At 33.2% G+C, this 12,792-nt stretch overlaps 2 protein-coding genes across 2 annotated transcripts in view; one reads left to right on the forward strand and one right to left on the reverse strand.

Moving 5' to 3' along the window:
• Positions 1-12,792, reverse strand: part of LOC307194431 (macrophage mannose receptor 1-like) — a gene marked incomplete at its 3' end in the record, with an annotated part of 193,115 nt that overhangs the window by 99,527 nt on the left and 80,796 nt on the right. The gene's annotated exons all lie outside the window — the stretch shown is intronic.
• LOC307193913 (NKG2-A/NKG2-B type II integral membrane protein-like) overlaps positions 1-12,792 on the forward strand; it is a gene marked incomplete at its 3' end in the record, with an annotated part of 75,183 nt that overhangs the window by 47,969 nt on the left and 14,422 nt on the right. The window contains exons 7-13 of the mRNA XM_079936528.1: positions 3,415-3,488; positions 5,381-5,459; positions 5,851-5,949; positions 6,433-6,486; positions 6,988-7,160; positions 9,070-9,170; positions 9,492-9,608. Of these exons, the coding sequence (XP_079792654.1) occupies positions 3,415-3,488; positions 5,381-5,459; positions 5,851-5,949; positions 6,433-6,486; positions 6,988-7,160; positions 9,070-9,170; positions 9,492-9,608 (697 nt within the window). The remainder of the gene's footprint in view (positions 1-3,414; positions 3,489-5,380; positions 5,460-5,850; positions 5,950-6,432; positions 6,487-6,987; positions 7,161-9,069; positions 9,171-9,491; positions 9,609-12,792) is intronic.

Genomic DNA, 12,792 nt, shown 5'->3' on the forward strand with positions numbered 1-12,792 from the left:
CTCCTTGGTTAGGTTTATTTCTAGGTTTTTTTTTTGGATGCGATTTTAAACAGGATTTTTTTTGGATGCAATTTTAAAGAGGATTTTTTTTTTTTACATTCTTTCTGATATTTTATTGTTAGTGCAAAGAAATGCAACAGACTTCTGTGTATTAATTTTGTATCTTGCTACTTTGCTGAATTTGTTTATTAGTTCTAGTGGTTTTTGTGTTGGAGTCATTAGGGTTTTCTACATACATAGTATCATGTCATCTGCATATAGTGACAATTTTGCCTCTTCCCTTCCAGTTTGGATACCTTTTATTTATGTTTCTTCTCTGATTGCTATGGCTAGGACTTCTGATACTATGTTGAACAGAACTGGTGAGAATGGGCATCCTTGTCTTCTTTCAGATTTTAGCTGGAAGGCTTTCAGTTTTTCATTGTTGAGTATTATATTAACTATGGGTTTGCTTTTATTATGTTGAGGTATAGTCCCTCCATACCCACTTTGGTGAAAGTTTTTTATCATGAATTTTATTAAATGCTTTTTCTGCATCTATCAAGATGATCAGTGGTTGTTGTCTTTTCTTTTGTTTATGTGGCATATCACATTGATTGATTTGTATTTGTTGAACCATTCTTGCAACCCTGGAATGAATCTAACTTGATCACGGCATATGATCCTTTTTATGTATTGTTGCTTCAGTTTACTAATATTTTGTGAGGACTTTTGCATCCATATTCATCAAAGATATTGGCCTGTACTTTTCTTTTTTTTTGTAATATCTTTGTCTGCTTTTGATATCAGGATGTTGGTGGCTTCCTAGAATGACTTTGGGAGAGTTCCCTCCTCTTCAGTCTTTTGGAATACTTTGAGAAGGATTGGTATAAGTTCTTTGTATATTTGGTAAAATTCCCCAGTGAAGCCACCGAGACCTGGACTTTTATTTACAGGGAGTTTTTTAAAAAATTACAGATTGTATTTCACTTCTAGTGATCATTCTGTTCAAATTTTCTCTTTCTTCTTGACTCAGTTTTGGCAGGTTGTCCATTTTTAAAAACTTGTCCATTTCTTCTGGGTTGTCCAATTTGTTGACATAAGTGTTCATAGTATTTTCTTATGATTTTTTGTATTTCTCTGGTATCAGTTGTTATTCCTCCTTTTTCTTTTTTTTTTTTATTTGGCTCCTCTCTCTTTTCTTCTTGGTGAGCCTGGCTAGAGGTATGTCAATTTTGTTTATCTTTTCAGAGAAACAGTTCTTGGCTTTATTGATCTTTCTATTGTTCTTTATCTCTATTTTATTTATTTCCTCTCTGATGTGTGTTATTTCCTTCCTTCTGCTGACTTTGGGTTTTTATGTTCCTGTTTTTCTAATTCTTTTAGGTGGTAGCTTAGGTTGTTTACTTGAGATTTTCTTCTTTCTTGAGAAAGGCCTGTATTGCTGTAAACTTCCCTTTTAGAACTGCTTTTGCTGTGTCCCATAGATTTTGTAAGGTTGTCTTTTCATTGTCATTTCTCTCCAGGTATTTTCTGATTTTCTCTTTCATTTCATTCTGACCCATTGGTTTTTAGTATCATGTTGTTTAGTCTCCATGTAATCATTTTTTTTTTCTCATTTTTTTCCTGTGGTTGATTTCTAGTTACATATGGTTGTGGTCAGAAAAGATGTTTGAAATAATTTCTATCCCTTACATGTCTTGAGGCTTGTTTTGTGTCCTACTATGTGGCCTATCCTTGAGAACGTTCCATGTGCACTTAAAAAAGAGTGTGTATTATGGTTTTTTTGTATGTAACATCCTGTAGACATCAATTAAGTTCAACTGTTCTATTGTGTCATTTAGGATCTCCTTTGCCTTATTGCTTTTTATGTCTGGAAGATCTGTCCAGTGATGTCAGTGGGGTATTAAAGACTCCTACTATTATTTTATTCCCACAATTTCTCTCTTTACGTCTGTAGTGTTTGTTTTATGTCTTTAGATTCTCCTAAGTATATTGGGTGCATACATGTTAACAAGTGTAATATCCTCTTCTTGTATTGATCCTTTTATCATTATATAGTGTCCTTTGTCTTTCATTATGAACTTTGTTTTAAAGTCTATTTTGTCTGATATGAGTATTGCTACCCATAGTTTCTTGTCATTTTCATTTGCATGTGCCATTTATCTTGTGGTTTAAGCCTTCTTTTCCTCCCCTTCCCATGGTTTGGTTAGGTGATATTTTTAAAAATTACCTTTTCTTGAACTGCATAGTTTGACTTGGGTTTATGTCGTTACATCAAATATTCCTAGTGTAGGGCTTCCCTGGTGGCACAGTGGCTGAGAGTCCGCCTGCCGATGCAGGGGACATGGGTTCGTGCCCCGGTCCGGGAAGATCCCACATGCCACGGAGCAGCTAGGCTCGTGAGCCATGGCCGCTGAGCCTGCGCGTCCAGAGCCTGAGCTCTACAACGGGAGAGGCCACAACAGCGAGAGCCCCACGTACCACCAAAAAAAAAACTATATGTGTGTATATATATATATATATATATATATATATATATATATATATATATATATTCCTAGTGTAATACAGACAACTAGTCATGATTGGAGGATGAATTCATGAATGATATAATGAGTAGTTATTTAATATTTCCACCTATGTCATGGTGATACAGTTTAATATTGTTTGTGTTTTATCCTTTCAAGGGGCATTTATTTTTAACAGAGGAAATCTGCAGATTAAATTATTTATTTAATAAGAATAAAATGGAACGTAAGAACTAGGGCAGAGAAATAGAGATGGTATTTTGAAAACGATGGACTTTGTGCCAGGTAGAGTATGGTTGAGAATGTAGAAATTCCTCAGGATAATTAGTGACAAATATCCTTAAATACTTGTTGAAAATGGGATTATGGCTTTTAGAAATTCTTCCATGACAATAGAAATGAGATAATAATGGATATGAGGAAATAGTGTATGTACTGCCAAGATTTAGCAACTAGTTTAAAAGTAAAACTTGAGGTATTTGAAGTTTGCAGTGTTCATGATTGAGATGGAAATAAGATAACTGCAGGGTGGCTAAGCCGCCATCTCCTCAGATCTTGTAGAATGTGAAAACAATTTCTCAGAGACATTTGAAAATGGAAAATCTAAATGACACACTTAGAGGTCCATTTGTCCTTTCAACTGGAGCCCAAAGTCTCCTAGTTTCTGGAGGTTTGTGATGAGGTAAACTGTCTTCAAAATAGCCTATGTGTGAGAATTTCCTGTTCAAACCTGAAGTGACACATTGATGAGAAATCAACTTTTTCCACTCTTGTTTCACTCTGAGCCTTCACAGGGCAGTCTGTGGAGGTCACAGACATTGTTTATTCTTGTCCTAGATTTATGTTTTTAAATTTCTTCTTTTAATTTTTTAAATTCTTCTTTAAATTTCTTCTTTCTACCCAGCTATAGCAGGCCTCTTTTATGAGAGTAACCTGACCTCCCCACTAAAGGATGCACAACTTTCTGGCCAACAGAAGGTATGTGTCCCTCCTCTCCTGTCTCTCTACTAGACCACCTCACTTAGTGGGAAATAACAAATGTTAAATGTAATGCAAGTGAGGTACAATTAATATACAACAAAATCAAAGTAGAATATTGGTGTTTTTTTAAAATAATTCAGGGTAAAAAGCAACCATAAAACATGAAATATGTTGGAAGATTTCTCAAAGTATTCAATTTATTGTCTGTAGGAAGTTAGTTGCATATGCACTTGCATATTTGGGTTTATAAATCAATATAATATTAAGTGAAACCCACAGACATCATGACAGGGAAGAATTAGTTTGGGATTTTATACTCAGTAGAAGGTGGGTTTTTTGTATAATAGTATGTTAATATATATTTTGCTCAACCTTTATAAATAGATTCTTGGAAAGGAATTCATTGCATAACAAAAGCCAAACATAATTCCTCATACGTGTACTTAGACTCAATAAAAGCAGCCTGATTTTATAACAAAAATCAGGATGAGGTAGCTTCCTAAATGCTAATTTAAACTTAATTGTAAGTAATGAAAGAATTTTTTAAAAAATTGAACAAACACTGCAAAAAAATGTACCATGCTAATTAAAGACACTCCTGCTTAATAAATTACTTAACAGGGTCTAACTGATATGAATTAGAAATAGTAACATAGAAATTGTGACTAAAATAATAATTAAAACTGATACTTGTTGAGAACTTATAAGTGTCAGGTTGAGTGCTCAGTGTTACATGCATTGGATATTACCTATTCTTATTTCCATTTTAGATTAGTAAGATAGGTTACTAGATACTAAATAATCTTTTAACAGTCACACTCTTGTAAGTTTCAAAGCCATAATTTATTTCCAGGTCTTTCTGACTACAGCATCCATTGACTGAATTATTAAGTTATGTTATCTGGATTTTTTTATAAGTAATTTTTATAAGTAATTACCATCACTTATACAACTAAAATGACCTTTACTAACTTTGACACCTATAGGATCTTTCTGGAAGTTTGAATTAACAGTGTTCTTCCATAAATTACTTATATTTGTTTATTATTTTGTGGGTTCATATCTTAGCCATTAAGTCAATTATCGATTACTTTTACAAACTAAGTATTTTTTAGTCTTTTTCTGTTGTTTTATTTTCAATATTGTCTAGGTTATATATAAGTTTAGTGTATCATGTAACATTTTCCAATACATGAAGTATTTCCTCAATTCTTAATGTCTTCTCAGAACTCCTCAACCATTCAAAATAACGACCATTTGGTAACACTTTTCATAAGTAAATGTAAGTCACCAAATAATGTAATTTAGTGTAGGAGATTGTTGTACATGCCAACATTACTCTTTCCCCATCTTTAAAATACTCTATCTTTAACCATTACTGGATTTCAAATTATCATAAATATAGGTGAATCTCTCTTTTCTAATAAAACATTTTAATTTTAATACAAGCATTATAATGGTGTTAAAATATTTCTGTGGAATCTGACTAGGATATTATTAGTCATGAACTTCTTTACTCCTCCCTAATTTATTGCTTTTCATTGTTTCAACCAAAAATATATTGTCAAATGTAGAATAACTTAAAAAAAAAAAAGTATTCTACCATGAGACACTTGTTTAAAGCTCTAAGGAATTTAAAACCAGGCCTTAAGATTGTTCTACTGCGAAGTGAGCACTAGACTCTACCCCGCCCATTTTACTGTACTAGGGATCTCATCTTACATACACCATTCATTCCTAAGTACACTTAGAGCACTGTCTGACATAATTCAGCTGCAGAGATGAATAACCAAGGAGTAACCTATGCAGAACTGAAGGTAGCCAAGAACTCAAAGAGGCAGCAAATAAAACCTAAGGGCACTAAAAGTTCCATTTCAATAACTGAGCAGGAAATAACCTATGCAGAATTAAATCTTCAAAATGCTTCTCAGAATCTTCGAGGGAATGACAAGAACTACCACTGCAAAGGTAAAACATTTAATAGTCACATGATGGAACTGTTCTAGGATATGCAGTTGGAGTACAGAGGTTGGAGAAAGAGTAGGGGATAAGTTCACATATTTTTCATTTTGAGGAACAGAACTTAAAGTTGGAGATGGGATTCTAATGTGAAACTGGAGGACTACTTTTATTCTGGCATTGCTGTAATTTGTAGTCTTTGATCAACAACTCATGAAGCGTTATATATGCTGAAAATGCAAAGGTATATTCTGAGAGAAAGATTATAGTGGTAGAAATGGGCTTGGGGTCCAAGTTTATATATATAACTCCCTGTTTATGTGGGTTCTCTTGTTTGTAAACTTTCTAAACAACTGTCACCATCACTCTTTTCTCAGTGTTTCCTTTTCTTTCCCTGCAGATTTACCATCACCTCCAGAGAAGCTCATTGCTGGGGTTCTGGGAATCATCTGCCTTGTTTTGATGTCCAGTGTGGTAACAATGATAGTTTTTACTCCCTGTAAGTAGATTTTTGAAAAATTGTAAGGGAACTTTACACTTTAATGATGGTCAGTGCCTCTAAACAGTTCATAATATTATGGAATGGGCATCTCATTAAAATGTATGCATTTAGACTGAATGTGGAATGGTTATTCTGAATTTGTCAAAAGTATACAACACAATAATTACAGAGAGTATGTATATGTATATTCTGATTTCATAACTCAAAAGCATGCTTTAGGATATTGAAAGATCTTACTGAGAAATACAAATTAATTCTTGAGATTGGTTAAAACAAATACTATAAGAGATGGTGATCTGTTCCTTTAGGCTTTTGAAATATTTTTTCAACCAAATCTTCATTACTTAATTTTTCTTGGTAAAATCAATTTTATTCCAGATTATTCTAATCCTAAGCAATAAACCAAATTTCAACTCAGAAACTACAATCATTATGATTTATTTAGATCAATATTAACTTTTATAATGGTTAATTTTGTAGCTACTGCAATACGGGAGCAGAATAACTCCTCTCCGATAAAAAGGCTCCAGAAAGGTACATAATGATTTTCAAAGTTCTGATATAAATACAGTTTGTATTTTGTCTCTATCTTAGGCTAGTGAAAATAAGAATAGATTTTGGGGTTGAACATAAATTACAAAATATGGCAACAAATATTCATAAATAATGATTATAGGAGAGTGTTTCTCCCTATGCAACAATATGATCACCATACCCACTGTTGCCACTGGCTCAAATTTCCTCCCTCTGTAATATGACAAGAGACAAATAATTTTGCTATTCTAAAACAGAGGTTTCATTTCTTGATTTTCAGGACATGTAAAGAGTGGCTATTTCTGTGTGTTTGCTTTATACGGAGACATAAATTGGGGGGTGAGAGACTGACACTTCTGTGAATGTATGAGTGTGGTTTGTTTTATATGCACCAGCCTTGAGGGTGCATAGATGTGTTTTATATATATACACACATGTATATTTATACCTATGCATATATGTAAGTTAGTTTTCATTTTTTTTAATTCAAATTGTTTTTAGATAATAATTCACAATCTTCAGAATGTCATGCTGGTCATTGTCCAAAACAGTGGTTTACATATTCCAACAATTGCTACTGTATTCATTTGGAAAACAAAACATGGCATGAGAGTGTGAAGGCCTGTGCTGCTAAGAACTCTACTCTGCTTTATATAGATAATGAAGAAGAAAAGGTAAGATACTAAATGTTGCAAACACTTTGTTAAAGGCTTGATTCAGTCAATATTATATTTGCTAGGATTCACTTGCGGTTTTGTACATATTTGCAGTTTGTTTAAGGCCTATTAATGTTCCATTAAACAACAGAATACAACTTTATGATATTCTATTTATATTTTTATACCATTAATACACGTTTGATAATTTCCAGTTCTTGCTTTTCATAAAAAAAACATGTTTCTACAAATGCTATTATTTTCTAAAATACACTGTGCTATTTAATTTTACAATATATAAAGGAAAATAAACATATCATGATTTTGCATAGTGATCACAAAATGTATAGAACCATGTAATTGCATATCAGATCGTGGAATAGAAGTTTCCACTTCATAGCAGCCCCACTCCTCTGTATTCTCTCATCACTTCTCCACCCTCCGTGTATACCCACTGTCCTGACTTTTGATATTATAGAATCTCTTTGCTTGGTTGTTGTTTGTGTGTGTGTGTGTGTGGTACGCGGGCCTCTCACTGTTGTGGCCTCTCCCATTGCGGAGCACAGGCTCTGGACGCGCAGGCTCAGCGGCCATGGCTCACGGGCCCAGCCGCTCCGTGGCATGTGGGATCTTCCCGGACCGGGGCACGAACCCGTGTCCCCTGCATCGGCAGGCGGACTCTCAACCACTGCGCCACCAGAGAAGCCCCTCTTTGCTTGTTTTTGAACTTCATATACATGGAATCATAGAGTATGCATTTCTCTTCTTGTCTCCTCTCACCCCCATATGCTATTTTTGCAATTCATCCATATTATTGCATTTATGTGTAGTTTGTAAATTTCCACTGCTCATTATGTAAATTTAACATTTAAAATCCAATCTACCCAATGTCTCTGGTTACAGATGGAGTCTTATGCCCTCAGATATAAAGAGGCTTCCTGGGTTCAGTACTTTTAGTCATGGGATCCCCTTCGCTGGTCCCACCTCCACCCCTACCCCCCAACTCTGGTATCTCTCGGTGGTGGGGGAGGAGAAGCCCTTACTCTGGCTGCTTCTTGTTAGCAGGTGTCCTGCTGGATCACCTTGTAAGGCTCACCTGGTGTCGCCCACAGGATTCCCCTCAACACCAAGGAGGAATGGCTAGGCTGGGTGTTGGGAAGCAGCAGGCCTAGGTCACTTTCTTCGGTTGGGTGGTGGATATAAGATGCCCCTAATAGTTGTTCCTTAACCCCAGGGTCGCAAACCATTTCACCTTTCTCTTTCCACCTTTCAGAGTTCTCCTTGACTTGCGTCTTTCATTAGTTCCAGTGTTTACAGTTGTACCTAGCTGGGCGCAGCTGAGAGAAATGAGTCTCTGACTCCTTGTCTGGTCCCTTGGATTCTAGCAACACAGAAACAGAGTGATTGGGGGTTGATCTAGTCAAAGAACGGTGTGAGCCCCAGGAAACCAAATCTTTGGCTTTCGTGTCACTTATTTTCTCAATTTCATTCCCTTAATTTCCTTCTAAAACCGAAACTCTGAGAAACATAGAGGAGAAATCCATTGATATGGTCACAGTATCCTGAGAAATGGATGTCACAGAATCTAAAATCTTATTTAAAGCCTTGCTATGTTAGTTTTGACAACATGGGTAACAGTTGAATTACATGAATCAGAATTTTCCTTATTAACCTAAGAAAAACAGTGAGACTGCTAAGCATAACTGTTTGAGTTAATTTTACATCAAAAGTACTGACCTTGGTTAATGTATTTGGCAGTATTAAAACTTTGAACTTTAATATATTTTTAGTGTTAGATGAGACGCTTAACACTCATTTTGTTCAGAAAACTAAGGATCCTATGAAAGAACACACTACTTGCCTTTGAAAAATTAATAAAAATCTTTCATGACGACTATTTAAGTGAAAATTCTTTATTTTGGGCTAGAAATTCCTGATGTCCCTATCAATTATATCATGGATTTCAGTCTTTCGTAAAGGCCGTGATCATCCATGGATGTGGCTAAATGGTTCAACTTACAAACTACAGTAAGTTTTTAAAAATAATACTGTATAGAGGAGGAAAAGATTAAAAATAAAAATTTTAAGAATAATATTAAAACATTTGTTTTAGTTGAATTATAGAAAGATGAAGGAGGATGTTGAAAGTTAATAAAATGTTGATATAGTTATTAAAGAATGGGCTCCTCAATAGCCCATTTCCCTAATAACAAGCTCTTACTAAAATTATATTAAAATATCATTACCCATTTTCAAACTATCTTTTATTACAGTGACATGGAAAATGCTATTGTTTCATGAGTTGTCCTCATATGATATAACAGAATTGTGCATTTTTTTCCATTACAGTATAACAGACCGATCACCTGATGAACGTAACTGTGCTGTGCTCTATCCACATGGCATTAAATCAGACAGTTGTGAGCATCCACATAGATATAATTGCAAGGATCAGCTTGAGAAAATGTGAGTTTGGATGCTGTTGAGTAACTTTAACTTTTATGAAATGGAAATAATATTATGATTGTATAAATTTTAAAATGAATTATATTGAAATATAATATGCACACCAAAAAGTATAGATATCGTTACTTTTGTGTCTGGCTTTTTTTACTCTACATTATTTTTATGGCCTTCAACCTTTGTAAAAGATCGCATGTTGTGTGAGTCCATTTATATGAAATATCAAGAAGAGGGAAACCTATTCTAGAGGCAGAGAGTGGATTGTTGGTTACCAAGGGCTGAGCAGAGGTAGGATTGGAAAATGACTGCTGATGGTTACTATGTTTCTTCTGGGGGCGATGAAAATGTCTAGAGTTTGTTACTGTTGATGGTTGTAAACTCTGTGAATATACTAAAGAAAAAAAATCACTGATTTATACACTTTAAGTGGATACATTTTATGCCATGTAAATTACACCTCAATAAAGCTGTTTTTAAAAAAAATCCTGGAATTATGTTTGGGATTGCATTTAATCTTCAAAGTAATTTGTAAAGATAGTCATCTTTACAATATTGGCTCTTCCAGGCAATATCATGCTTTATCTCTCTATGAATTAGGTTTCTTTAAATTCTCCCTATTATATTTTGTATTTTTCTATATTGAGTTCTTAAAGATACATTGGTATTTCACTCTCATGCTTTTGTAAATGACATCCTCATTTGAAAATTTTTAGTAAGTTTTGCTGCTGTAAACAGTAATACAATGAGGTTTACATATTGGTCTTATAGCCAATGATTTCTCTGACTTTATGTATTAATTCTGTCATTTCAAATATATAGTCTTCTGGATTTTTATATAACAGCTCTTGCATTTGTAAATAATCATACTTCATTTCTTCTTTCCAGATGCAATTTTTTTTCTTGACTTATTTTTATAGGCTAGGATTTTATTTTCAATGTCGAATAGAAGGTACAGTAAAGGTTCTATATGTATCCTTTTCTATTTTCGAGGAAAAGATTTCAATATTTCATCAATATGAGGTTCATCTTAAGGTTTTTTTCATCATAAGTTTCTCATATGAAAACAGTTCCATAATATTCTCATTTTTCAAACAAATTTTATAATCAATTGACGTTACATTTGTATTGTTTTTCCATCAGTTGGAATGATAAACGTTTTCTCTGTATAATGATTATGAAGTAAATTACCTTTATTTCTTTCATATGTTAAACCAGTCTTGCATTTTGAAGTAAAATCACAATGATCATGTGTTGTCCTTTTTTAAAAAATCAATGCATATATTATATCTAGGTCAAGCTGAAGTTTTTCTTTATCTGTGTTCCCAAAGAAATTTGACTGAGTTTTCATTTACGTTATGTACTTGACAAGTTGTTACCAAGGCTATTTTTAGGAAGCATTTCCTTTTCTTTTACCTGGACCTTTGTGAAAGAGTACTGCTACGTTTTCAAGTGTTATTATTCACTACTAGTGCCATCTGAGCTTCTAGAACTTTTTTGTGGGAAGGTTTATATAACGAACTCAATTTCTTTACAATATGTGTTAGGTTTACTCAGGTTTCTATTTTTTGTGATGCATTTTGGTAATTTTCAATTTAGGATTTTTCTATTTTTTATAGATACTAAAATGTTTTCATAATATTGCTTTTTTTATCTGTAAAAACCACATGGTATCCCCATATTTATTATAGACATAAAAGACTTGTTTCTTCTCAAATTTTTTTTTTTTGGCCACACCGCATGGCTTGTGGACTCTTAGTTCCCTGACCAAGGAATGAACCCGGGGCCTCGGCAGTGAGAGCGTGGTGTCTTAACCACTGAACCATCAGGGATTCCCTCTCCTCATCTTTCTTTCAGCAGTCTTTTATCAATTTTATTAAATGTTTTCAATGAGAATACATTTGGCCTTGTTCCTCTCTATTGTAATTTTGTTCTTTGTCTTGATTTTGTACTATTTATTGTTTTCTTCCTTCTACTTCATTTGGTTTTAATTTCACCTAAATTTAGCTTTTCCATTTTTAGTTTCTTGTGATGCATGCTTGGATTTCTGCTTTGTTTTGTTTTATTTAGTTTGTAAGGTAAGCATTTAAGGCAATCAGTACTTCACAAGACAGACATTTGGTTTTATATTTTCCTTGTAATTCTTATAAAAATTTTGAATGTTCATTGTGGTCATTTCTATGGTCCATCTGTTACTTAGACATTTATTACTGAATTTAACACCATATAAGGATTTTCAAAGTTTTGGTTATTGACTTCTGCATATAGTAAAGAGCATTCTGTTTGGTTAGAAAACTTTCTGTGAAGCTAGAAATATTCCACATCTTTGTTAAAAGTGGCTGGTGTGAAAGAGGAACCAATATTAAAATATTATTTTTTTAACTAATTAAAATTGAATGCCCACATTTCAAGTGCCCACTTGCCAAACTTGGCTAGCGGCTACTGCAGTGACACCACTTCTATATTTTTATATGAATATGCTTGGAAATATGATTTATAGTGTATTTTTTGAAAATTTCTATGTAAAAAAATATGAATAGTCCATACTAGTATATAGTATGTGTTCTACATATATGTATTGATGAGTTGTCTAGTTTAAATCTTTCTTTAGCCTTACTGATATCTGCTTGTTTGTAAGCAGTGAGAGAGAATCGTTTAAATCTCTATTTGTAATAGTTCACATTTTTCAAACTTATGTTGAACTTGTATTATTAAGTACATAAAGATTTTTTAGAAAACATTGCTAATAGTTTAGATACTCTATCTATCCTTATGAAACATGCTTCATCATTTCCAATACGGCTCTTGCCTTCTATTATAACAGTATACTAACTATAGCAATTTTCTACTGGCTTGTGTTGCATGGTATATTTTTCATCTTTTTACTTTCCTCTTTCTTTAGGCTTTTGTTAAAGGAGTTTCTCATTAAGATAGTGAACAGTTATTTTAAATATTCTTAGAATTTAAATTGGAAGTTACTCTATATTTAACATAATTTTTAAATTATTATAAGATATATTTACATATATTATTTATATATAAGTATGTATTGTATGTATATATAATTAATTAAGTATAATATAGTTATCCTTAATCAGAGATGAATGCTACCATTTCTTTGAACTCCACTTCTTTTGTTGTTTTCTTTTTATCTTTCACAATAACTATTTTAACTATTTTAACTATCCTC

Source organism: Stenella coeruleoalba (assembly GCF_951394435.1).
Source record: "Stenella coeruleoalba genome assembly, chromosome: 11".
In the NCBI taxonomy this organism is placed as follows: Eukaryota; Metazoa; Chordata; class Mammalia; order Artiodactyla; family Delphinidae; genus Stenella; species Stenella coeruleoalba.